At 44.2% G+C, this 25,823-nt stretch overlaps 2 protein-coding genes across 2 annotated transcripts in view; one reads left to right on the top strand and one right to left on the bottom strand.

Moving 5' to 3' along the window:
• Nucleotides 1-16,929, top strand: part of LOC138981406 (ecdysone receptor-like) — a 101,413-nt gene extending 84,484 nt beyond the window's left edge. The window contains exons 3-8 of the mRNA XM_070354322.1: nucleotides 8,940-9,239; nucleotides 9,724-9,864; nucleotides 10,694-10,998; nucleotides 11,901-12,068; nucleotides 12,744-12,966; nucleotides 13,294-16,929. Coding sequence (XP_070210423.1) covers nucleotides 8,940-9,239; nucleotides 9,724-9,864; nucleotides 10,694-10,998; nucleotides 11,901-12,068; nucleotides 12,744-12,966; nucleotides 13,294-13,544 — 1,388 coding nt within the window. The 3' untranslated portion in view covers nucleotides 13,545-16,929. The remainder of the gene's footprint in view (nucleotides 1-8,939; nucleotides 9,240-9,723; nucleotides 9,865-10,693; nucleotides 10,999-11,900; nucleotides 12,069-12,743; nucleotides 12,967-13,293) is intronic.
• Nucleotides 16,930-16,944: 15 nt separating this feature from the next.
• Nucleotides 16,945-25,137, bottom strand: LOC138983037 (uncharacterized). The gene is made up of 8 exons (XM_070356440.1): nucleotides 24,533-25,137; nucleotides 22,818-24,045; nucleotides 22,352-22,593; nucleotides 22,012-22,153; nucleotides 21,637-21,828; nucleotides 19,466-21,371; nucleotides 19,239-19,327; nucleotides 16,945-18,819 (listed from the first exon to the last, which is right to left on the bottom strand). The coding sequence occupies exons 1-8, from the start codon at nucleotides 25,135-25,137 to the stop codon at nucleotides 18,631-18,633; spliced, it is 4,593 nt and encodes a 1,530-aa protein (XP_070212541.1). The 3' UTR covers nucleotides 16,945-18,630.
• Between the last annotated feature and the right edge of the window lie 686 nt (nucleotides 25,138-25,823).

The raw sequence follows: 25,823 nt of genomic DNA, 5'->3' as shown, positions 1-25,823 counted from the left end.
ATTGCACTGAGTACCGGTAGATCTTTTCCAAGGAACACTACTTGTTTGTGAAGGCTGAAATGCCTGCGTGTCAAGATTCCGATTGAATAGACGATGAGTCGACAACTCGTTCAACCGCGAAGGCTTAATGGGGGGCAACTTCCTGGTTCGCCGTGTCCCGTTTCGCCTTTTCCCAGTTTGCTGTATTCAATCAATTAAGATAATCCAGTTCGCCGTATCCCAGTTCGCCGTATCCCAGTTCGCCGTATCCCAGTTCGCCGTATCCCAGTTCGCCGTACCCCAGTTCGCCGTTTTTCGCTTTGCCTTTGACGGTGAGCGATGTGTACATGTAGACACTCTATGAAAATCGCCAACAGTGTTCTTTTCAAGTTGGATATAAGAATACTACTAATGTTGTTCTTACTAAGGTACCCCAACCGCTCTCTCTCTTTCTGTCTGTCTATGTCTGTCTCTGTCTATGTCTCTCTCTTTCTCTGTCCCTCTGTCTGTCTGTCTGTCTGTCTGCCTCTCTCCCTCTCTCTCTCTCTCTTTCTCTCTCTCTCTCTCTCTCTCTCTCTCTCTCTCTCTCTCTCTCTCTCTCTCTCTCAGATTGAAATCCCATGTAACCAGTTCACTACCAACGACGGATATAGTCATTGTCTCAATACTAATTGTTTGTCCGTCCACTTCAAAGTCTAAAGGTTCCACGAGCTAGTGAATGTTTCGTTTTGTCAATAATTAAACGTGTCAATACCTATAACCTTTGTTTCTTTTTTTGGTTCTTTTCATTATTAACCTTTGTTTGTTTTGCGATTCATGACCGATATCTGTCAGTCTGAACGAAAGTGGAACACCAGTTCCTCAAATAAATGTTCCGTGTTGTGACGTCATCAATGTAGGCGGTGTGTGTATTGACCAAAAAGTGTACAGAAGCAGTTCAGAGTTAGAAGCAACGTAGAGTATAGTGCATATATAGATATACAAACCCGTTTTTAGCATTGCTGCAGATAGAAAAGATTCAGAGTAAACTACTGGACCGATCTTTATGAAATTTTACATGAGAGTTCCTGGGTATGATATATCCCCAGACGTTTTTTTTTATTTTTTCCATAAATGTCTTTGATGACGTCATATCCGGCTTTTTGTAAAAGTTGAGGCGGCACTGTCACACCCTCATTTTTCAAACAAATTGATTGAAATTTTTGTAAAGCAATCTTCGACAAAGGCCGGACTTCGGTATTGCATTTCAGCTTGGTGGCTTAACAATTAATTAATGACTTTGGTCATTAAAAATCTGAAAATTGTAATAAATTTTGTTTTTATATAAAACGATCCAAAACTACGTTCATCTTATTCTACATCATTTCCTGATTCCAAAAACATATAAATATGTTATATTCGGATTAAAAACAATCTCTGAAAATTAAAAATATAAAAAGTATGATCAAAATTAAATTTCCGAAATCGATTTAAAAACACTTTCATCTTATTCCTTGTCGGTTCCTGATTCCAAAATCATATCTAGATATGATATGTTTGGATTAAAAACACGCTCAGAAAGTTAAAACGAACAGAGGCACAGAAAAGCGTGCTATGCAGTACAGCGAAACCACGACCGCGCTAAACAGGCTCGTCAGTTTCACTGCCTTTTGCACAAGCGGCGGACTACGGTCATTGTGAAAAAATGCAGTGCGTTCAGTTTCATTCTGTGAGTTCCACAGCTTGACTAAATGTAGTAATTTCGCATTACGCGAATTTATTCAAGTTTTGACTAAATGTTTTAACATAGAGGGGGAATCGAGACGAGGGTCGTGGTGTATGTATGTCTGTGTGTGTGTGTGTAGAGCGATTCAGGGAAAACTATTGGACCGATCTTCATGAAACTTGACATGAAAGATCCTGAGTATGGAATCCCCAGACGTTTTTTTCGGTTTTTTGATAAATGGCTTTGATGACGTCATATCCGGCTTTTCGTGAAAGTTGAGGTGGCACTGTCACGCTCTCATTTTTCAACCAAATTGGTTGAAATTGTGGTCAACTAATCTTCGACGAAGTCCGGACTTTGGTATTGCATTTCAGCTTGGAGGCTTAAAAATTAATTAATGAGTTTGCTTAAAGATTGTCATTGATATGGAATTTTCATAAACAGATTAGAAAATGATTGCATTGTATTCCTCATCTTCTCCTGAATTCAAAAATATGTAGATATGTCAAGATATGTCATGTTTACTCAAAAAATGTGCTCAGAATGAAAGAAAATAAGTTCAGTTAGTACTACGGAAGCGTGCTTCGCGGAGGCGAGCGTGCCCCGTCTCGGTCTTCGATATGGTAAGCCGAGACTATTTGAATGTAGTCTCGACGATGGTTTGTGGTGTTTATCTTGACTAATTGTTTTTATATCGCTTCACGCGACTTGTTTTCTTCTTATTATTATTTTATTTTTATTTTTTAGAGGCGTTACCAAATATGTGACTGAAATACTAGATGACTCCAATACTTAAAAGCTATTTAATAATATCAGTGTGACCTCGGCGATTGAGAATGTAAAGTGATACCACAGTGCTGCCTATTTGTGCTACAAATGTCAGCTCGACCTTGTTGATTTTTTATAAAATAATAATAATATTATCAGAAGGACCTCGACTCTTGAGAACTTGAAATGATACAATAATGCTATAGCGCTTCCTGTCATACATGTCAGCTCGACCCGGACGCTTTGAGAGAGAGAGAGATTTTTTAAGTGCTTCCATGTCAATATCGCTGTCTGCTATTTTTGTGTCTTGCTTTTTTAGCTTTTTACATTTAGTCAAGTTTTGACTAAATGTTTTAACGTAGAGGGGGGAATCGAGACGACGGTGTGGTGTATGTGTGTGTGTGTGTGTGTGTGTAGAGCGATTCAGAGAAAACTATTGGACCGATCTTCATGAAACTTGACATGAGAGATCCTGAGTATGGTATCTCCGGACGTTTTTTTTCATTTTTTTGATAAATGTCTTCGATGACGTCATATCCGGCTTTTCGTGAAAGTTGAGGCGGCACTGTCACGCTCTCATTTTTCAACCAAATTGGTTGAAATTGTGTTCAAGTAATCTTCGACGAAGCCCGGACGTTGGTATTGCATTTCAGCTTGAAGTCTTAAAAATTAATTAATGAGTTTGCTCATTAAAGTTGTCATTAAAATCGATTTTTCGCAAACAGATTTAAAATTGATTGCATCGTATTCTTCATCACATTCTGAATCTAAAAATATATACGTATGTCATGTTTACTCTTAAAATGTGATCACAATTAACGAAAATAGATTAATTAATCTTACGGTTAAAATTTAAGAAATCGATCCAAAAATGATTTCATCTTATTCTTTATCAATTCCTGATTCCAAAAACATATATATGATAGGTTGGATTCAAAACAAGCTCCGAAAGTTAACAAGAATACAGAAAAGCGCGCTTTCCTGCTTAGCACAATACGCTACCGCGCTAATCTGGCGTGTCAATATCACTACGTTTTGCACGTGGGAGGTGAGCGATTTCCTTCACGCGGGGTTTGACGAAGCTGTACTGTCTTGGTGAAAAAATACAGTGCGTTCAGTTTCATCCCGTGAGTTCGACAGCTTGACTAAATGTAGTAATTTCGCCTTACGCGACTTGTTTTGTTTTGGTTTTTGGCGACAATCATCAGCACGACGGCTTTGAGAGGCTTTCTTCGTATTAACCACCAGAGATATCGACTGCTGTGTGCGTTGTGTTTGTGAGGATCGAGTGTGACCAGTGCACTTAGCAAGCAGCTGTCGACTGTATATGTGTGACTTAATAGTGAATTATAGTTGAGCACTCGTGTGGGTGATATTATATCATTATTGTCTCAGAAAGTAGTTAGTATTCCTGTTGGCTGTTTTTGCTTGCTAATGGTAACGTTGATAGACAAAGTTATAGTGTACACTGTTTAAACCCATCGATCACCACACCTTTGTTTTGTGGTTTGTTATATGTGTGTGCGTGTGTGTGTGTTTTATGTAAGAGTTACTTATATTCTTACCAGGAGGGTGTGCGTGGGTGGGTGTGTTTGCCGAATTTTCCAAAGACGCCAACTCGTTTGCCACAACACGAGCAGGAAGTTTACGAGCTATAACATACCTCGTACCACAGACGTGCTGGCCTGTTTGTTACGGCGTGATTCCTGTTCGTGACAGTTTTGGAACTAGGTCAGTCTGTCAAATATAGCTTCGTCTGTCGAAAATAGCTCCCTCTGTCGAATGTAACTGATGTAACACACACACACAAATAAACAAGCTGCTCCTTGCGTTTGCTGATTGTCCGATGCACCGCGTAAACGCCAACCACAGGGTTGATCAACTATAATTTATGACTGCATTGTTTGAAATGGCGCAGCGTGAAAACGAAATCAAACAGTGTACTAGTGTTACATTACCCGAGGGATGTTTCAGCAAATTTGCCTAAAAAAAAGGCATTGGAGTTGTTAGCCATTATTGTGGGAATTTTTAAATGCAACAGTTCTTTGTATATAGCTTTTTTTGTGTCTCACCTTGACAAAGATTTGGCAGATCTGCCAAATATGACGTCAAAGGTTAAGGTGCTTTGCCAAACGACTTCACTGTAGGTACTCGCTGCCATGTTTTGCATAGTTGTCAGTAGCAGAAGGTACTGAAGAAAAGAAGGCCATTTGGTGGGATAACATAGTTGTCAGTAGCAGCAGGTACTGCAAGACAAGAAGGAGCCCGGAGCCATAAAGATGCGGAAGTCGTGATAAGGGAACCTTGCAAGCGAGGTCGTGCACCTGTCGTACTTGATTTCACATTGTCTGCAACCCTCCCCCCGTCAACGCCCCCCCCCCCCCCTCCCGCATAGCCCCCTCCCCCACACACTTGTTTCTACTCAGCTTCTATCCCACAGCCTGAACTCCCCCCTCATAGAAAATATTGATCTATTGTTTAGTTCATGTCATTTGTTTGTGTGTGTGTGTGTGTGTGTGTGTGTGTGTGTGTGTGTGTGTGTGTGTGTGTGTGTGACAGACGCAAATAATATAGATAGTAAGACGGAAAAAGGTTATAGTTACTTATACACACTCAAAAATAGGAAGAGAGGGAGAGAGAGACACTGACATGTCTCAGAGAGAGAGAGAGAGAGAGGTCGTGTGTGTGCCTGTTTGCGTGATAAGGATAAACGAGCGCCTCTAAAGCTATTTAACACTCCCACAGATTGTTTGAGGGGTATGCGTGAGGAAGCCTTGCTATATTACTCACTGGGGAGAACACACGTTTCCTTCATCTAATGAAGGAGTTTTCCGCCACGCAAGCCAGCCTGCTTTAGTTTTTGCGAAAAGGTAGTGCGGCACATTTTCTAACCAAATGTTATAGGATGATAGAAAGATGGACAGCGATGATGATGATGATGATGATGATGATGATGATGATGATGATGATGATGATGATGATGATGATGATGATGATGATGATGATGATGATTAAGCACGCACGCCCCTTCCCCCTCCTCTGCCTGTCTGTCTGTCTGTCTGTCTGTCTGTGCACGGTCTGTCTGTCTGTCTGTCTGTCTCTCTCTGTCTCTCTCTCTGTCTCTGTCTCTCTCTTTCTCTCTCTCTCAGTCTCTGTCCCTCTCTCTCTCTCTCTCTCTCTCTCTGACGTCGCCATCCCCACCCATTTTCCGTTATTCCAATATTATTTGAAATGCCTGACACCGCTAGCTTCACTTGTGTGACCTTCACACATGACGGAACGTGAGGAATGGTGCATAGTTCATCATAAATTATCACGTGACACTTCACGTTTTTGTGGACGAACAACGAGGAAACCCGCTTTACAATTTGTTAACCTTTGCCGTGCTTCCTGGGTTCACCTGTACCCAGAGACACACTAAAATCATTGTAACTCTGGAACCATTAAAGGTATCGTTTTGAAATTTTAAGTATCTCTCACACACCTAATTTGCTCTCTGTCTGCAAATTTTTAGTGTGTACATGACAAAACATTAAAATTAATTGATTATGATAATTTACATAAACACTACCGATGGCGCGGGTTCACACAAACCCATACTTTTAAAGAGTAGTAGTGATTGTAACTATCCCTCTGCCGACGGCGCGGGTTCTGCTACACCCATAATTACCAAAGCGGCGGAACAGTGTCTGTCTGCCTGTTTGTCTCCAAGAGACTGTCTGTCTCTCTGTCTGTCTGTCCGTATCTCTCTGTCTGTATGTCTGTTGTCAGTTGCTCTGTCTGTCTGTCTGTCTATCTGTCTATCCGTCTATCTGACTGTCTGTCTATCTGACTGTCTGTCTCTGTCTCTCCCTCTCTCTGTCTGTCTGTCTCTGTCTCTCAGTCTCTCTATGTCTCTCTCTCTTAGTCTCTCTCTCTTTCTTAGTCTCTCTCTCTCTCTTTCTTATTCTCTCTCTCTCTCTCTCTCTTATTCTCTCTCTCTCTCTTTCTTAGTCTCTCTCTCTCTTTCTTAGTCTCTCTTTCTTAGTCTCTCTCTCTCTCTCTTTCTTAGTCTCTCTCTCTCTCTTTCTTAGTCTCTCTCTCTTTCTTAGTCTCTCTCTCTTTCTTAGTCTCTCTCTCTCTTTCTTAGTCTCTCTCTATCTTTCTTAGTCTCTCTCTCTCTCTTTCTTAGTATCTCTCTCTCTCTCTCTTTCTTAGTCTCTCTCTCTCTTTCTTAGTCTCTCTCTCTCTTTCTTAGTCTCTCTCTCTTTCTTAGTCTCTCTCTCTCTTTCTTAGTCTCTCTCTCTCTTTCTTAGTCTCTCTCTCTCTTTCTTAGTCTCTCTCTCTCTTTCCTAGTCTCTCTCTCTCTTTCTTAGTCTCTCTCTCTCTTTCTTAGTCTCTCTCTCTTTCTTAGTCTCTCTCTTTCTTAGTCTCTCTCTCTCTCTTTCTTAGTCTCTCTCTCTTTCTTAGTCTCTCTCTCTCTCTTTCTTAGTCTCTCTCTCTCTCTTTCTTAGTCTCTGTCTTTCTTAGTCTCTCTCTCTCTCTCTCTCTTAGTCTCTCTCTCTCTTTCTTAGTCTCTCTCTCTCTTTCTTAGTCCCTCTCTCTCTCTTTCTTAGTCTCTCTCTCTCTCTCTTTCTTAGTCTCTCTCTCTCTCTCTTTCTTAGTCTCTCTCTCTCTCTTTCTTAGTCTCTCTCTCTCTTTCTTAGTCTCTCTCTCTCTCTTTCTTAGTCTCTCTCTCTCTCTTTCTTAGTCTCTCTCTCTATCTCTTTCTTAGTCTCTCTCTCTCTTTCTTAGTCTCTCTCTTTCTCTCTTTCTTAGTCTCTCTCTCTCTTTCTTAGTCTCTCTCTCTCTTTCTTTGTCTCTCTCTCTCTCTCTCCTTCTTAATCTCTCTCTCTCTCTTTCTTAGTCTCTATCTCTCTCTCTTTCTTAGTCTCTCCCCCTCTCTCTTTCTTAGTCTCTCTCTCTTTCTTAGTCTCTCTCTCTCTCTTTCTTAGTCTCTCTCTCTCTTTCTTAGTCTCTCTCTCTTTCTTAGTCTCCCTCTCTCTCTTTCTTAGTCTCTCTCTCTCTCTCTTTCTTAGTCTCTCTCTCTCTTTCTTAGTCTCTCTCTCTCTCTTTCTTAGTCTCTCTCTCTCTTTCTTAGTCTCTCTCTCTCTTTCTTAATCTCTCTCTCTCTCTCTTTCTTAGTCTCTCTCTCTCTCTCTTTCTCTCTCTCTTTCTTAGTCTCTCTCTCTTTCTTAGTCTCTCTCTCTCTCTTTCTTAGTCTCTCTCTCTCTCTTTCTTAGTCTCTCTCTCTCTCTCTCCCTCTCTCTCTTTTGTTAGTCTCTCAGTCTCACTCAGTCTCTCTCAGTCTCTCCCTCCCCCTCTCCCTCCCCCTCTCCCTCCCCCTCTCCCTCCCCCTCTCCCTCCCCTGCAAGAAGTCGGTGAAGGGAGAAACTCGATGCACCCACTGAAGTAGCGCTGTGGCTTTCCCTGAACCCACCCCGTCGTTAGAGAAATAAACGGTAAAAACCCTATTTCAAATGTATGGGTTCAGACAAACCCGCATCGTCGTTAGAGAAATAAACGGTAAAAACCCTCTTTCAAATGTATGGGTTCAGACAAACCCGCATCTTCGGGCGTGTGTAGTCAAAAGCGGCATCCGGTACTACTCAACATGCTGTCAGTTAAACAAAGACGCTTGTTGTTCGTTGCATCTGCATACTATGCTTTGATCACCTCCCACAGTGCAAAGTTTATGAATTTAATAGTGGTCTTGCTGTCAGTTAAACAAAAACGCTTGTTGTTCGTTGCATCTGCATACTACTCTGCTTTGATCACCTTCCACAGTGCAAAGTTTATGAATTCAATAGTGGTCTTGTGACTTTGATCATGTGTACAACATTCGTAAAGTGCATGTTATGCAAATATGTCCCGAACAGTATGGGCAGTTTTCTTACATCAGCAAAGCTTTCAGAGCTAGAGATATCTCTGTTGTTGTGTTGATATAAAGAGATAATTTTCCTCTTCACAAGAGGTGCAACACAACTATTTATCTTACTTTGGGGTTGAGGGATGAGAAAAAAACCATTAAACTAAGTTAAAAGTCGGACGCTCTTACATGTAAAGTATGCTGTGTTGCTGACGTCATTTCCTTCCTCGCCGGTCATTCATCTGTGGGAGATGTCATTCAGTGCTTACGTTGCCAATAATTATGATTGTAGTTTATCTTGCGCAGGGTAAGCCAGCTAATATAGTTTTTCTTTACATTCAGATTGTTTAGCCGATCATCGTCGTCATCATCATCATCATCATCATCAGCGTCGTCGTCGTCGTCGTCATCGTCTGTGTGTCTGTGTTTTCAGTAGCACTGTCTTTAAGCTTTGTTCATCAACGTACTGTGCATGAACTGTCATCACTTTCTTCTCAAAATGACTTCTCGACGATCCTTGACGACCTCCAGCGTAAACCTTAACCTATTTTATGTCTGTTCTGCAGTTAACCTTACCCGACTTTATGTCTGTTCTTGCAGTGCTGTCTGATGGGACCATGCCCCCGCACCCCGACAGCAACCACCACCACCCGCAGTCGTCGCTCGTGGATGGCATGAACCTGTCGGGCGGCTCCGGCCCCTATCACCACCTGGACACGGCCGGGGGCAACAGCACGTGCAGCACCGATGACCTCTACTCGCTGGATGGCTGCAGCGACGCCAAGAGGAAGAAGGGCTCTGGGGTGGCCGGCAAGAGCATCGAGGAGGAGCTGTGTCGCATCTGTGGCGACCGGGCGTCCGGCTACCACTACAATGCCCTCAGCTGTGAGGGCTGCAAAGGTGAGGAAGAAGGAGAGAGAGAGGTGTGAGATGTGGGGAGAGAGAGAGAGACAGAGTCAGACAGACAGAGAAAGAGAGAGACAGAGACAGATAGACAGAGAAAGAGAGAGAGAGAGAGAGAGAGAGAGATAATGAGAGATGCGGAGAGAGATGCGGAGAGAGAGAGCGAGAGGAGGGGGGGGGGGGGGGAGGCAAGAGCATTCAAGAGGACGTGATATGGGGGATGGGGAAAGAGAAAGGGACGTGGGATGATCTCTGTCGCATCTGCAGTGACTAACCTCCCGCTAACACTACAGTGCCCTGAGCTGTGTGGGCAACACAGAGAGAGAGAAAGACCGACAGACAGAGACAGACAGACAGAGACAGACAGATAGAAAGAGAGACAGAGAAAGAGAGAGAAAGAGACGGAGAAAGAGAATCCACTCATCAAACATGTATACACTTTTTTGCCAATATAAAAACGTTTTTCATGACTTTGATGCAGGCTTTTTCCGACGGAGTATTACGAAGACAGCCAGCTACGTATGCAAGTATGGTGGCAACTGCGAAATGGACATGTGGATGCGACGGAAGTGTCAAGCATGCCGCTTACGACGATGTCGGGAAGTCGGCATGAAGGAAGAATGTGAGTTTCTTCTTCTTCTTCTTCTTCTTCTTCTTCTTCTTCTTCGTACATGGGCTGAAACTCCCACGTTCACTCATGTTTTTGCACGAGTGGATTTTTACGTGTATGCTCTTTTTTTGATCCCACCATTCAAGCAGCCATACGCCGCTTTCTGGGACAAAAAGTGTCCTTTGGGAGTCTTGTCCTCTGTAGGTTAATGTGAAAAGGTGTGGGTTGGCGGAGAGGATTCTTTATTTGGTGTTTAACGTCGTTTTCAAGCACGAAGGTTATATCGCGACGGGGAAAGGGGGGAGATGGGATAGAGCCACTTGTCAATTGTTTCTTCTTCACAAAAGCACTATTAAAAAATTTGCTCCAGGGGCTTGCAACGTAGTACAATGTATTACCTTACTGGGAGAATGCAAGTTTCCAGTACAAAGGACTTAACATTTCTTACATACTGCTTGACTAAAATCTTTACAAAAATTGACTATATTCTATACAAGAAACACTTAACAAGGGTAAAAAGAGAAACAGAATCCGTTAGTCGCCTCTTACGACATGCTGGGGAGGATCGGGTAAATTCTTCCCCCTAACCCGCGGGGGGTGCGGAGAGGATGGATGCACGTGTGTGTGTGTGTGTGTGTGTGTGTGTGTGTGTGTGTGTGTGTGTGTGTTAAGAAAAGGGAAGGGAAACCGCTACATGGATATGACTGTGTTAATCTCTCTGTGTCTGTGTGTGTATGCGGAGACATGCATGCGTGCGCATACAAAACAAAACATTTATTTACACACTCTTTAAATACCACAACCACTCACCTCCAACCACACGAAACCTTTCTTACAACAGGTCTACTATCAGAAGACCAATGCAAGGCGCGCGACGCGAGGCGGAAGGCCAAGGCCAGACCAATGGTCAAGAAAGAGGTGGCCAGTCCGGACAGCAACGAGAGCGTGGAAATTTCAAACTTGGACATCAAGCCGCCCCTCCCACTGTCCAGCGCTGGGTCCTCGGTCAGTTCTCCGCCAGCAGAGTCCTTTGACGATGACCCGATGTCCCAGATGCCTGAGCACTACCGTAACGTGCTGAAGAATCTCATGTTTCTGCAGGCCAAGTTCGAGTTCCCTGATGAACAGGATATCGCGGAAGCTACGGTAAGTGGGGATGAAAATAAGTGTTGTTTTCACGCCCTCTGGGTAAAACCATTACAGGCATATTCCTGGGTGAGTGGGGATGTAACATTGTTTGCTGGTTTCCATTTATAGAACGGAGTGGAACTCTTCTGGGGTGATAACGTGAGACAACTCCTGTGATCTTGCCGCGAGGTGGCGCCAGTTACCAGCCGAAAGAAAGAAGGGGCATAACCTCACCAGAACCGACCATTGTCTGTTTACCGTATAAAATGCACGACTTACACACGAACTGTTACCAAACCGATATGCTATTTGGGACCAATGCAAGTTTTTTTCCTTTCTCGTCTGATCTTGCCGCGAGGTGGCGCCAGTTATCAGCCAAAAGAAAGAGAGAGAATAACCTCACCAGAACCGCGCATTATGGCTGGACGTCAATGACGTAATTTTTGGCCGGGTCAGTACCGACGCTAACTTGCAGATTACATCTAACCGATAGAATTAACGCTTTTGGAAAGGTCTCCAGGAACTTCGGAAAGTCCCCCTCCTGTTGGGAACCTCCAAAGTAAAATTATCATTCGGAGTTCCAGGACCCTGTAGGTCGAGCATGTGTGGGGAACCCTGCCACCCCACTCCCCTCCCCCTCCTTCAGCATCCCCTCATCCATCCGCCTCAAACAAAGGCAGCATCAGAAGGCTATTCTATGAACAGAATCAAAAATCAAGAACTGTAGGTTATTGGAACGATTAATCATTGACAGAACAAAGCGTGACATTTACAGTATGTCGACCCACTGGTCTGTGAAGTACACAGACAGACTGACCAACACTGATGGTACACATAAATGATCTTATCTCAAAATCGCCGATCGATCTCGCATGCAAGATGAACAATCCTTATCACAAAGACCTTGTTCTGCATTGCAGGAGGAGATAGTGATGGAAAGCGACCGGAAACCTGAAGTGTCGGCGGAGAGTTTTCTCAACTCCATGGCTCGCATGACCGTACTCATCACACATCTCATTGTGGAGTTCGCCAAGTGTTTGCGAGGCTTCACCGAGCTCAACAAAGACGACCAAATCGTCCTACTCAAGGTTGGCTTGCCTTGCTGTTTTAATTCTGTACACCTAGACCTGTTTGTGTTCGTATTTTTGGATGTGTTGTTTGCCTTACCGATTTCTGTTTGGCTGGTAGGTTGGCTGGTTTGAGTGACTGGCTAGCTGGCTGTTTAACTGACTGTCTGCCTGTCTATCTTAACATCTGCTGGCTTCTCTGTCTATGTCACTTTCTCTATCGCTCTGTCTCTCACTATTTGTTCTGTCTCTGTCTCCGTCTCTGTCTCTACCATCCAATGTATGACTGCGAACGCGCATTCATTGACGTTTAACAAAAAGTACTGACAGTAAATGAGTGTAAGATGTATCAATCAACTGCAGTCGTTTCAAAAGAGTGCTCTACTAAAAAGGCACTCTTTGTGGAATTCTAGGTAATGCAAGGTATGGACACACAAACAAAACTCTCTTTTGCGTCTGTAATCTTATCACTTCAAAAACCAGAATAGACTTTCGATCTCAATAATTATCAAGGACCTCTTAAAGGTCTTAGTGTTTCTGAAGAAAACGAAAAACGAAACATTGAACTCGTAGTAAACAGTCATATTATTGATTCTCAGCCAGTTACTTACGGCCAATTGTATTCAGCATGGCTGACCAGTCTATTCCAGACCTTTAAGTTAACCAACTGACAGTGTTCTGTTGAATGTCACGCAGGCGGCGTCCAGTGAAGTGATGGCTATTCGGGCGGCCCGCTGCTACGACATTGAGACGAAGGCCATCGTGTTCGCCAATGGTCAGCCCATCACAGTGGAAAATATGCTGGCGACTGGCCTTGGAGAGTATGCAGAGCAAGTGTACAAGTTTTGCCACAACATGACTGTCATGCAGACCGACAACGCCGAGTATGCCCTCATGACTGCCATCTCCATTTTTTGTGGTACGTTTTTTTTGGGGACCTTTGCTTGAAACAGTTGTACCTGGGTGACTATTAGTGAGGTTTCAATGTGGATAGTATATATTGATTTCGTTATGCACTGCAACCTTGCGTGTGAGAATGAGAGAGCAAGACATATGACACGCAGCCTAGAAGCTTGAAAATGTTTTGAGGAGGAGGTCCTTCCTTCCTTCCTTCCTTTTTTACATCCTTCCTTCCCGCCTAATTTCTTTCTACCTTTCTTACTTGTTTTTTCTCCTTTCTTCTTTGCTTTTTCCCTTCATTGCTTCCTTCTATAACTAAACAACCTGATTGATTCTTTGTTGACAGAACGGCCAGGACTGGAAGACAAGGCCAGGGTAGAGCAGCTACAGACTGAGTACGTGGAGACCTTACAGCACTACCAGATTGCCAAGAAACGGCGAGGGGGCGGGGCATTGGCCAAGTTTCTCACGCGACTCTCAGACCTTCGCTCCATCTCTGCAGAACACTCCAGCCTGCTAATGGACCTCCAAAAAGCAGGTTCCTCCGTCCCGGCGCTCATGACGGAGGTTTTCATTCTTCCCCCTGAAGGCAGCTAGGGTTTGCACTGTCCGTCCTGTCGCCACCGCTTCTGTTGTCTCTTCTCCTTCTCTCGCATCGCCTGTGCTGGCCGAGCTGGACGATTTAGACGTGGACTGTGTTGCCTATGTGGTCAGTGTGCCTCTGTGTTGACTATCGGCAGTGCCACAGTTTGGCCGCGATGTGTGTGCCTGTGTGGACAGATTCGCGCCGTAGTTTGGCCTAGATGTGTGCCTGTACAGTCAGAGATAGCACTTCAGTTTGGCCTGGAATTGTGCCTGTTTTGGACATAAAAATGCACTACAGTTTTGACCCAAATGTGTATCTGTGCAGATATAGATAGGCGCTACAGTTTTGGCCCAGACGTGTGCCTATGCAGACAGTGATAGACACCACAGTTTTTGTCCAAGTTTTGTGCCTGTGTAAACTGAACTGGGATACGGGTGTGTTTAGGATCTTACTCCCACTGCCTGTTGGCCTAACTGAGTTTGGGTGCTTCTCGTTTCTAACCCCTGTGTGGAAAGCTGTGGGATGAGAAGTGACTTCTTCTATATCATTGGAATCAACTTACTCCAGTAATGACTGTGAGAATGTCAACGTTGCTGTCGTGTCCATGCAGGCACTCTTCTCTAGCTCGCTCTTCAGGGATCTTAAAGAGACGTCTTCAGTGTGTTTGCGATTTTGGCTTCCCTCCTTTTCTGTAAAGGAGGAGGGGTCCTGCCCCTGCTGCTTCGGTAACAACTACCACGAATGCGTGAAGAACTTTAAAAAAAAATACCATCCCTGTGACAGTCCTCAAAGATGATCAACGAGTGTGTGTAGGCAATTGCAGAGCTGCTGTTTCCGGATCCCAAGAACATTTTACTCTCTTAAAGTCTTGCAAAGCAATAACGTGTTCGACGAGAACTACGATAGGGGCAATAAAGCATCGTGCTTTTGTGGTTGCTAAACTGTTAGGAATTGTGTTTCTGTCAAAAGAAATCTACAGAGGGAACTCTTCGCAGACAGGTGCCGATGTGAAAGTTGAAACATTCTGCTGAGAATGAATGCGAGTCTCCCAGTCATATTGACCATATTGCTATCAAATATGATGGATAACCACCCACAAAAGGCCAAGACAGATACAAGGATCAGATAAAAAGGTGCCTCTTTCTGAAGCAGCCCAGAATTATATAGCTCACACACGAAAAAAGGGGGAGAAAATGGTACGAGGGAAAGCTGCGAAAGCGTCATGTTTCTCGGACCAGGGCTGCACAGATCTTTAAATGAGGCCTTTCACAATGGAGTCCTGATCATTGGAAAACTGATTGAAAAGGAAACAGTGTTGCTCCTGAAGCTCACTATTCATTGTGAATCTCCAGATTGCTAGTGTAACGTTCCCAGTGAGATATGAAAGAAAACAGTGTTCCGCCAAATTCTTTCTTTCTTTCTTTCTTTATTTGGTGTTAAGTTTTAACGTCGTTTTCAACCATTCAAGGTTATATCGCGACGGATTCCGCCAAATTGCAGTGTTCATTGTGGGATACGTTTTGAGTGTGACCATCTGATTCTGATTGACCATCCATCTTTGCGGTTTGTTTGGCGTCTCCTTCTTCACCCAGGATGGAAAGTTCACGGTAAAGGCAGACGCATGTAGACGGAGCTGATTAGTTTGTGGTGGGAGAGAGTTTTCCTTCTACCCAAGGTCATGCTATTGACCAACACGGCCTCGACTGAAACGTCATCTGAAACGTCATCTTGCGCAAGAATTCCCCAAGGTGTTTTTTCTTCTCTGCTTAATAATTATTATTTTCATGACTCATGGAGGTGTAGAATATAACAGAAAAGACAAAGTGATAATATATTTCACGTTCCTGCGATTGTGTGACGTCTGGTTTCAGGTGTTTCTTCTCTTCCTTTTTTTTTTTCAACGGAGGTTGTGTTTTTCTTGGTTGTTAATGAACAGTGGATAACTGACTGGTCTCATGCGACCTCAGCCACAGAAGAGAGAAAAACCACACCAATCAAAAACAAAGATCAGCGAGTTAACAAAGGAATTCGTGGGATCCGTTACCTCTTCCTCATATCTGTGTAGGACAACACACTCTTCACAGATGGTTCCTTTGAGTATGAGTTATCTTCTGTTACACTGTTTTTGCTAAAACAAAATTAATGATTACATATCTTGGAGGCCAACCTTGCCTTTTTTTCATTACTGCATTTTCAAGAAGGGTTTCGAAACTGCAACGTAGGCTACCGCAGAGCTTGCAGATTAAGAAACGGTATGTGTATGACTGTGTGTTCTGGATTGTCGATTGAGTTGGGCAGTGCACATCCCAGTAGTGTTCTTATTTTCTTCGTTTCGGAATATATGTGGGTGATTTATTCCAGATGTGTCTTGATGTATTCCACTTGTTTTTACACGGAAAAGTGCTCAAAGTTGTGGGTCATTCGCTATCATCGTTAAATGGCTGTTGACATTTGTATCACTGAGAAACGCTGACTTTCCTAATATAAATTATATCTTAAGAAAGTTTGGCATCTTATGTGTACGTTATATGGAAGTTTCATTGTTCTACCAATGCATGAGAACGTTTTGTTTTCCAGTTCATGAACAGGTTGTTTGTTCAGTACTTTTCTCTGTGTCGTTCGTTTGTCGGTGTCTTTGTTCGTCTTTGTCCGTCTGTTCTTGACTTTATTGTATCGCTGTGTCTTTCTTAATCTTATCGTCGAGTCTTTGTCCGTCTGTTCTTGACTTTATTGTATCGCTGTGTCTTTCTTATCGTCGAGTCTTTGTCCGTCTGTTCTTGACTTTATTGTATCGCTGTGTCTTTCTTATCGTCGAGTCTTTGTCCGTCTGTTCTTGACTTTATTGTATCGCTGTGTCTTTCTTATCGTCGAGTCTTTGTTTGTCTGTACCTGAAGTATTTATCACGTCATTTGAGATAATTGACTGAACTTGTGTTCAGTTTATTGAATCGTTACATAATTATGAAGTAGTGGCTGAATCCTTGCTGTTTTAGGACACATTAGCTGCAACGTGTGTACGATTTAAAATATTGTTTACAAAATTTGTTTTTTTATTTACCTGAAACTGAAAAGAACAAGAATAATGTGATTACTTTCCGCAGAGAGAAGGTATCGAGGTCAAAGAAATATTGTATACAATAAATAGGCATCTCATGATCTGCTCAACGTTACATATATATGGCCCAAAGTCAGAAATGGAGTCCATATCTGTGACATACATTTCTTTTACTAAAAACAGATTTTTTTCTTGAAAGCATACATTGGTTGTGACCTTGAAGAGTGACAAACGGAAAAGTTGTAATTTTGCGTCATCGTGACATGTGTCCAAGCCGCAAACTGAGGAAGAAAGGAAAGCATGTGTTCATAACTCGCACACCGTCACAAAACTTAGCAACACAAAACACTTGATAAAATATATGTAGAGCAAGTTTATTTTATATCAGCATAATGTAACCATCCCTCCCTTCAAATTAACAGCATATTAGACATGTTCAACAATTTCATGCGGTAGATACATGTTGTGAAGAGGAGAGTTCATAACTTCACAGAAATTTCTAGAAAGTGAAACAAATACAACTTTTTTTCAAACAAGGAAGTGATAATTGTAAAACACAACTGCCTCAAGATAAAACTTTCACATCAAAAATATTTTCCAAACATCAGATGGTAAAAGAATGTACTTCAACCTCAGCTACTTAAAAAAAAAATTCAGGCCCATTTTTTCCTGTCAAATATTATTAAAAGAAGTTTTAAAAGCAAGCAGAGCTAACATATCATTGCAAACATGTAACGTAACACAAATTTACATACATAAAATGCAGAACAAAGTCGATTTTTTTAATTAATAAATTGGCATAAATATTAGAAAAAACTGCCAGGCCCCCTTGGAGTTCATAACTTCACATCGTGACACGACACCTTTAGGCTTCTAAATGCAACTAAAATCAGAGAAAACCAGCACACCCCTTTGGTAATCGTCAGAGTAGTCAACAACCACACAACAGAAAAATAAAACTGGGGGTGAAAAAAAAAGCAAAAGGAAAAATACAAAAACCATGAAAGTGCGCATAACTTCACATGAACAATTCACGATTTTCACAAATAAAATGGCGTTTGACACGCTACACACATATTACAGCAAAATAAATGAGCAACAAATTGAAACATGCATTTGGCCAACATTTGCTTATGTTAGAGAGCACAAAAAATAAACATAGCTTGCTCAAATTCAGCATTTTTGCTGAACAATCAAAGAAAGTTCATAACTTCACATCGTGACACAACAACTTTTGGCTTCTAAATCCAACCAGAATCAGAGAAAACCCACACACCCCATTGGTAATCATTAGAGTGGCCAACAAGCATGCAACAGTGCAACAAAACTTGAAAGAAGAAAAAAAATGAAAAGGAAAACAATGAAAATATTGAAAGTGCGCATAACTTCACAAGAAGAGTTAATGATTTTCCAAAATAAAAGAGTATTTGACATGCTATTCACACATTAAAGCAAAATAAATGAGCAACAAATGAAGCATGGCATGTGCTTATGTTAATAAATACAAAATATAAACCAAGCTTGAAATAATCCAGCATTTTAGGAGCATTTCATAACTTCACGTAACAATTCACCAGGTAACATGAAGAGAATTAACAACAAAAGTCCGAGAAGACATAGGAAGCCTGTTATTTTGTTACCCCATGCTAAAGTGTTAATGTTTGTGGTCAACTAACAGGAAACTAATAAACTGACCCAGGGAGTAGGTAACATCCCATGAAATAAAAAAGATCATAATTACACTGGCATTGTGACGAAGTCCGACATTTTTAGATATGTAACTTTGTGCATAGTTTGCATTGTTAGAAAGAAGCAACAAAAATGGACTGATCAGAAAAATGCATGTCCGTATAAAAGTAAAACAGGTAGCTTACTACCAAAGACAAAACTTCAGTCCCCCAAGCAGGGGATCACCACACAGCGTATTTAATACTGGAAATAAGACAATACTGACTGAAAAAAACATTTGGCTAACACAGTCTGTTCAAAGTTCAAAAACCGATGCAGGGTAAAGGTGAAAAAAATGAAACATTTTGTAACAGTTATTCAAAGTAATATAAAACAGATCTGCCCTCCTGCCCAATCCGGTAGTCTTTCAAGACTGTGAGGATGTCCTGAGCCGGCAGGAAATACTCAGTTGGCTTTATCTCCTCAGGCAGCTTCCATGCGTTGCCCCGCGCTGGCCTCAGGTACACCCCCCAGGCCAGGTTTTGTGCATCGACCCTGTAGACCTAAAACACAAAGAAACATAAATAAATAAAAATTCTCATTATGAGCCCAAAGCGTGGCGTTCACCATGTGGTACGAAGGACCAAAGCTGCTATTAGGAAATCAGAATTTGGAATTATCATTTATTTTTTTTTTTTGCGGATGGGCGGAAAATAACCGGGTAGGACCCGGAATATAACCGACGACGAGTTTTTAATGAATAGCGTACAACCCCAAGTCACTTATTGGAATTGTCCCGGCGAGGGACCGATCCCGCGGCCTAGGATCTCAAGCGGATCATAAGGGCAGTGCGCTATCCATTCCGCCACTCGTCGCCCCTAGGAAAAAGATGAAAGCCGATACCTACATTCATCCATTTTCACTCACTCCTAGCTGGACTCCTTCCAAGTTAAAATGAACTATACTCAATACAGCAACTTACCAGTGCAACATAGGAAGTAGCCTCTTTCTTGTCTGAAGGCACTCCTACCAGGAGGAAGTCACCAGCCTTGATCTGCTCAGTGGACTGTTCTTGGATGAGTTAAGGAATTATGCATTATAGACACACTGCAAACCAATCACAATGAACAAATACACAACGTACACAAATAAAGCATAGCAAAACATCAACTTCAAACACTATAAATATAATCAACAAGTCAAGGATACCAGTTGGCAGACAAAGCACAAAGTGGTTTGGACTCCAGTACACAGCAGGAAGCTTCTTGCCGTTGGTGTGTGTCCACAGCACCGCTGGAGGACTGGCAGGATGAGGGCCGGCACAGGTTCTTGGCAGGATCAGCTGGTGTACCTGCTCTCTGACTGTGAAGCCCCCATACTTCGGATATACCGAGTAGATGGGGACTCCCAGCACCGAGGTCATGGCATACATCTGCCAAACGCCCATGTAGGTGGAGGGTTTGGCGATGTGGAGAACTTCCTCCTCAAAAATCCTCTCGATGGCTGTGCTGCTCAGTACCTGATTACTGTAAAATTCAGAGTACTGAGCACAGAATTTTGGAAGATTGTCGACTTTCGCAGACAGTCTTGGATTTAAATAAAAGTCCTTGTTGATAGCCAGTTCTATGGCGATTCTGGCCCTAATCTCCAGATGATGTCCCTCTGTGCCGTACGCCAGCACCGAACCACAGCGTGGCAAGCAGTTGCCATCGCCATAGACGCTGACTGGCGTCAGACCCTGCGGGCCATCATCTGGATACAGATCCAGAGACATGGAATCTGTCTTGTAGCGACCCGAGGTCAGTCCTTCCTTTGTACAGAGAGGAGGAAGGACTGAGCAAACCTCTTTGGCAATGGCCACGAAGTCGATAAAACTTGCAGAGGTGGAAAGCCTCTTTAGAATGTTGGAGGGGGCATCAGCATCGGCAAGAGGGCGGGAGGGATCCGACTTTGCCGGTAGCTTGAAGGGGGCATCAGCAGGTGGGCGGGAGGGACCCGACTGTGCCGGTAGCTTGGAGGGGGAATCAGCAGGTGGGCGGGAGGGACCCAACTTTGCCGGTAGCTTGGAGGGGGAATCAGCAGGTGGGCGGGAGGGACCTGACTTTGCCGGTAGCTTGGAGGGGGCATCAGCATCAGCAGGTGGGCGGGAGGGACCTGACTTTGCCGGTAGCTTGGAGGGGGCATCAGCAGGTGGGCGGGTGGGACCCGACTTTGCCGGTAGCTTGGAGGGGGCATCAGCATCAGCAGGTGGGCGGGAGGGACCCGACTTTGCCGGTAGCTTGGAGGGGGCATCAGCATCAGCAGGTGGGCGGGTGGGACCCGACTTTGCCGGTAGCTTGGAGGGGGCATCAGCAGGTGGGCGGGAGGGACCCGACTTTGCCGGTAGCTTGGAGGGGGCATCAGCAGGTGGGCGGGAGGGACCTGACTTTGCCGGTAGCTTGGAGGGGGCATCAGCATCAGCAGGTGGGCGGGAGGGACCCGACTTTGCCGGTAGCTTGGAGGGGGCATCAGCATCAGCAGGTGGGCGGGTGGGACCCGACTTTGCCGGTAGCTTGGAGGGGGCATCAGCAGGTGGGCGGGAGGGACCTGACTGTGCCGGTAGCTTGGAGGGGGCATCAGCAGGTGGGCGGGAGGGACCCGACTTTGCCGGTAGCTTGGAGGGGGCATCAGCAGGTGGGCGGGAGGGACCCGACTTTGCCGGAAGCTTGGAGGGGGCATCAGCAGGTGGGCGGGAGGGACCTGACTGTGCCGGTAGCTTGGAGGGGGCATCAGCATTGGCAGGTGGGCGGGAGGGACCTGACTTGGTGGGGACCTTGAAGGTGTAGGAGTGCCACTCACCAGCAACACTGCAGTGGCCTTCACCCTGGCACTGGTGACACTGACATGCCAAATCCCTGTACAAAACCTCATTGGGATGGCTGCCTGGCTTGATGCAGTGAAGCTGGTGAGTGCCCTTGAGGGGGTTGTTTGGGCGCCTGTCGCTCCTATGGCGTTGAATGTCCGAGCTGGTGACGTAGTAAAACACCCTTCTGCTGTGGCAACAGTCACTGTCGGGGTCAACAGTCAGGTTCCTGTCCAAGAAGTTGAACATTTCCAGAGCATCGCTGATCATCACCTGCAAATGAAGTTATGACATGTCACTCTGCAGTACCAGTTTGTGAAACAAGTCTAGAACACGTGGAGAAAAGTCCAAAGATGTACACAGACAGAAAGAATAAAAAATGGACAATCTTCAGCCCAAAGCCAGCAAATAAATGAATGATGCAGTCTCTCTGGGGGTTCCTGAGACTTTCCGTGACCCTGAGGTCCATTCTCAGCCTTAGGAGTTAAGAAAATTACCAAAAAATCACATTAAATCACAATGTAAACAAGCTAATCACCTTTTCAGCAAGCACAGCTCTCCGAGCCGCAGACTTGACTACACCGCCAACTCCATCGCAGGGGCCCTTACCATGGGATGATCCAAAGAAGGATCTCTGGATCTCTATCCCATGGTCCACATGGGACAAGGACACATCCATGAAGGGCTCCCGGCTCTTAAATTGGCAGGCACAACCGTCAGTGAACTGGTACTGCACACAGATATGCGAACAATGAGACAGTGAAAAATATTCCCATCTGACGAGGCAAATGTAGCTGCAAAGTGCAGCAAAGAGACAAACGTAAGACCCAAAAAGTGTTAAAAAAGTAAGCAAGGGAGCAGGGCCTGGAAATGTACGCTAAATCAGAAATAACCAACAAATCACTTTACACACCTGTTTCTGGATACTCAAGCCTCTCCTCTCCTTCAGGTGCTTGATGACAATGGAACTGTATGCCTGGACTGCACTGGCATCATGTGTTGTGTCACTGGAGATGACGACAACACTGTCAGTCACGAGTTGGCCGCAATCACACCTGCAGTAAAAGAAATACCATTATGGCTGACTGATAAATCAGTCAGTTTAAAAACAACACACTGTTATCCACGCTCTTTAATCCTTGCTGCAAATTAAGATTGAGGAAGGCTAGGTATCCACCATAGTGAGCGACTGCGTGTTGGAGTCTAGTACATCTACATGAATTAAATGGACCCCCCCAAGAAAAGAAACACACCTGAAATAGGTGACTGTCGGGAAGACAGTGGCCTGCTGGTAGCTCCAGTGAGCAGCCTGCACCTCATTCTGGTATTCGCACCGGTAGTTTTCGGCGAAATCCATAAGGGTCAGCACCTCTGCAGGACCCAGGCTATCACGCTGTTGCCGGAACTGGCTATATTGCCATCTGGCTATGGCAAGATGTTCTGCCAAAGGCTGCAGCTCCTCTTCAAGTTCGGCAAGAAGATCCTCCACAGTACCCTGGAATACAGATTGTAACACATCAGCAAGCGGGCAAAAATCACACTGCAATATAGCCTGAGATAAATCTCCACAAACCTCACGAGAATCAAAAATAGTTTATGCTAATCATTCATCAAAGCACAGGTGGCTGAAAGCAGAAACATTATAATTTTTTTTTAAAAGTACACAGAGTGTGAACAAGTGACCCATTAATAAAAACAAAAAAATCTCTCCAGACATACCTGTTTTGTGATGTTCATGATCCTGGGAGCAATTGTTTTTGTCTTGAAGGGCTCCCAGTGAAGCCAGGATATTGGCTGCTCCTTCCGAATGTCCGCCAGGTGCGACGACAGGAGATGGGTGCCACACTGACCACAGTCCCTCCTCACACACCTCCATTTGTCCTTGGCATCCTTGTCCTGACAAAGCGTCAGTTCCACAGCAGTGGAAAGGTCCCGAAGGCTGGCTTTGGATTCACCGGCTTGCAGAAGGGGCTTCATGGCAGTCAGCTTCTGTGCAACATTCGCACACACTTTGCAGAGACAGCTGGTCCTCTTCATGTTGTCCACAGTGAGGACATGCTGTGGTCTGCAGCGCTGGAAAGCAGAAAGGGAGATCTTCAGCCCTGTCTCCTCCAGGAACTGCCCATGGAGCCTCTTCAGTGAGTCGGTGAGGCACGCCTTGGGCTCCAGGTCCTTCTGAACAAGGCGCTTGTCAGGAATGACGACTGACGTTTCAGGTCTAGTGTAGAATTCCTCCACAGCTTCAACGACGTCCCCCGACAGTGCGTTTCCATGTTGCCCTGCACTGGCACACACCTCTACCTTTTCACAGTCCAACATAGACGCACTTGCTACAAAATGCCATCTCTGGTTGAGGTCTTGGCTGAGCTCCTTCACTGACGCTGGATCGTCTTTTACGATCATGGACATCATTCTTTTTCTCTCTGCTGTGCTTTTTTTGTCTTTCTTCCTTTTCAAATTTTGCAAATACTCGGTGATGCGGTCATCAAACCTACCACTTTTGAGTACACCATGTAACTCCAGTGCAGACCTCTTCCTTGGGCTCTTGGCCATGGATCTGATCTGGTAGGCCAGAACCTCAGCCGACTTTATTGGGTCAGAGGGCAACGCTTGGCGAGCGCGGGAAGCAGCCTTTCGCTTTGCCTCATTCGACTTGTAGGGCGAACCGGAAAGGGCACTTGCAGGGTTTTTTGAACCTGGGGTCGCTGGTGGAGGAGCAGAAGAAGCCGTCTGTGGTGTCGAGGGGGTGGGCTGAGGAGCCTGTGGTATCAAATCAGAGTGGGGAGTCTTTGGTGTTGACGAGACGGAGTGGGGTGCCTGTGGTGTCGACAGGACGGAGTGGGGTGCCTGTGGTGTCGACGGAACAGAGTGGGGTGCCTGTGGTGTCGACGGGACGGAGTGGGGTGAAGATGGGCCTTCCTTTTTTTTGTGGTATCGGTCCCTTTGCCTAAAAATAAACCACACACAAAACAACAAGTGTAAACACCATGGCAAAGATTTGCAGAAAAATCACAAAATCTGTGAAGCCAAGATACATTCTTGTATGACATTCGAATATTCAAGTTACAACCAATTCCCTGCACTTTTGATACATAACTATGTGCAATGAGTTTGTAAGATGGCACGAGGTCAAACTACCACCTGGCAACTGAAAGTGAAAGGTCAATATTGTATGGCATAGCCAGCGAGCCCATTACACGCATGCAAACGAATGGCGTACAACACAGCAATATCAACCCCGAGTGAACGGTGCAAGGGAGCCAGCAATCTGATGCATTGTAATTTGTATCTTTTTCTTAAACGCATAAATCAAGATCTTAATGTGCAGCTTACCTGAAGCTGAAACATTGTTATCAATATCTTGTATACCAATCACCATCAGACAGATGAGAACAGGAAGAAAGAGAGACGGACAAAGAGAGAGAGAACAATACCTTTTCTTTGTCTCCTCCTTCTTGTCCTTGGTCATCTCCTGGCGATATATTTTCATGTACTGAGCATGGCTTGCCCGCTTGGCGTCATTTTCTTTATTTAGCTTGTCCTGCCCCGATCTGGTACAGCATTCCTCTTTGTTCTTCTTGAGGTTTTCCCTGTACTTCCTTTGTCTGGCAGCCTGCAAAGTATTGGTGTGCTTCTTCTTCTGCGGATCTTCTTTGAGCGACACTCTCCACTTCCGACACCTTTCCTTCTCCCTATCCTTGAACTGATCAACAGTGCCAGCAGCTTGGTGGAATCTGAGCCTCTGCTGGTAGACAGTCTGCTTTTCTTCCAACGGTTCGTCAATGTCTGTCAACTTTTTCGGAGTCCTTTTCCTCTGCTCCTCGCCCATCCTCGCATCCTGGTCCACCAAGAAACTGTAATTATAGTCCCTCCCCCTGAGCCTGAAGAAGTATTTATGCAGCCCTGCTCCAGAAGCACCAGGCTCATCTTGCTCCTCATTCTGCCGTCCCGTCGTTTTGCTCTCCTTCTGCTCTTCTTCATTGTCATCAGAAGCTGGCTTTGATCCTGGAAAGAGGATGTAAACTGTCATGTAATTCATGTTTCTGCTTAGCTTTCCGAAACTAAAACACCCCAGGTTGTTACACGTGGCCTTACACGATGATGACCTACATGAAAGGCTATACCTAACTGACTGATCATTGGTACTGATGCAGTGAGGTAGAACCCAGTGAACAAGCTCGTAACTTCCCACCAAGAATTTGCGTAAAGTTATGAACTCCTGTTAATCCAAAAAGTAAATGTTTTATCCTTTTTACCAAGTGATGATGCCTTAAACAAGCCTAAAATACAATAAATGTTAGCAAACAACTTAATTTGAGTGCTTCTTGAAAAAAAGAAAAGAAGAGTATACAAGTACTTAACACCACAACCAGAATTTATGTGAAGTTATGAACTCTTCTTAATCTTAGTCCCCATAAAAAGGTATTCTTTTTTTTTCAGTGAGTGATGATTTTTAAAACTGGTATAACATGCAAAAAATCTCATCATACAAGTGGATTTGGGTGCTGCTCAAATAAAGAATGAGTATGTGAAGGGAAGCGTAAAACTTCACAACAAGAACTCATGTGAAGTTATGAACTCATCTCAATCCTCAATTAAATAAATATATTACTTCCCAGTGACTGATGACTTTTACAGCAAGCTTAAAATGCAACAAATGTTAGCAAACAACTCACTAACAGTGCTTCTCAAACAAAGAATGAGTAAAGAAGGGAAGCGCATAAC

This window comes from Littorina saxatilis, linkage group LG12, assembly GCF_037325665.1.
Source record: "Littorina saxatilis isolate snail1 linkage group LG12, US_GU_Lsax_2.0, whole genome shotgun sequence".
NCBI lineage: Eukaryota > Metazoa > Mollusca > Gastropoda > Littorinimorpha > Littorinidae > Littorina > Littorina saxatilis.
The sequence above is the reverse complement of the archived record's forward strand: the minus strand, read 5'-3'. Positions and strand labels throughout refer to the sequence as shown.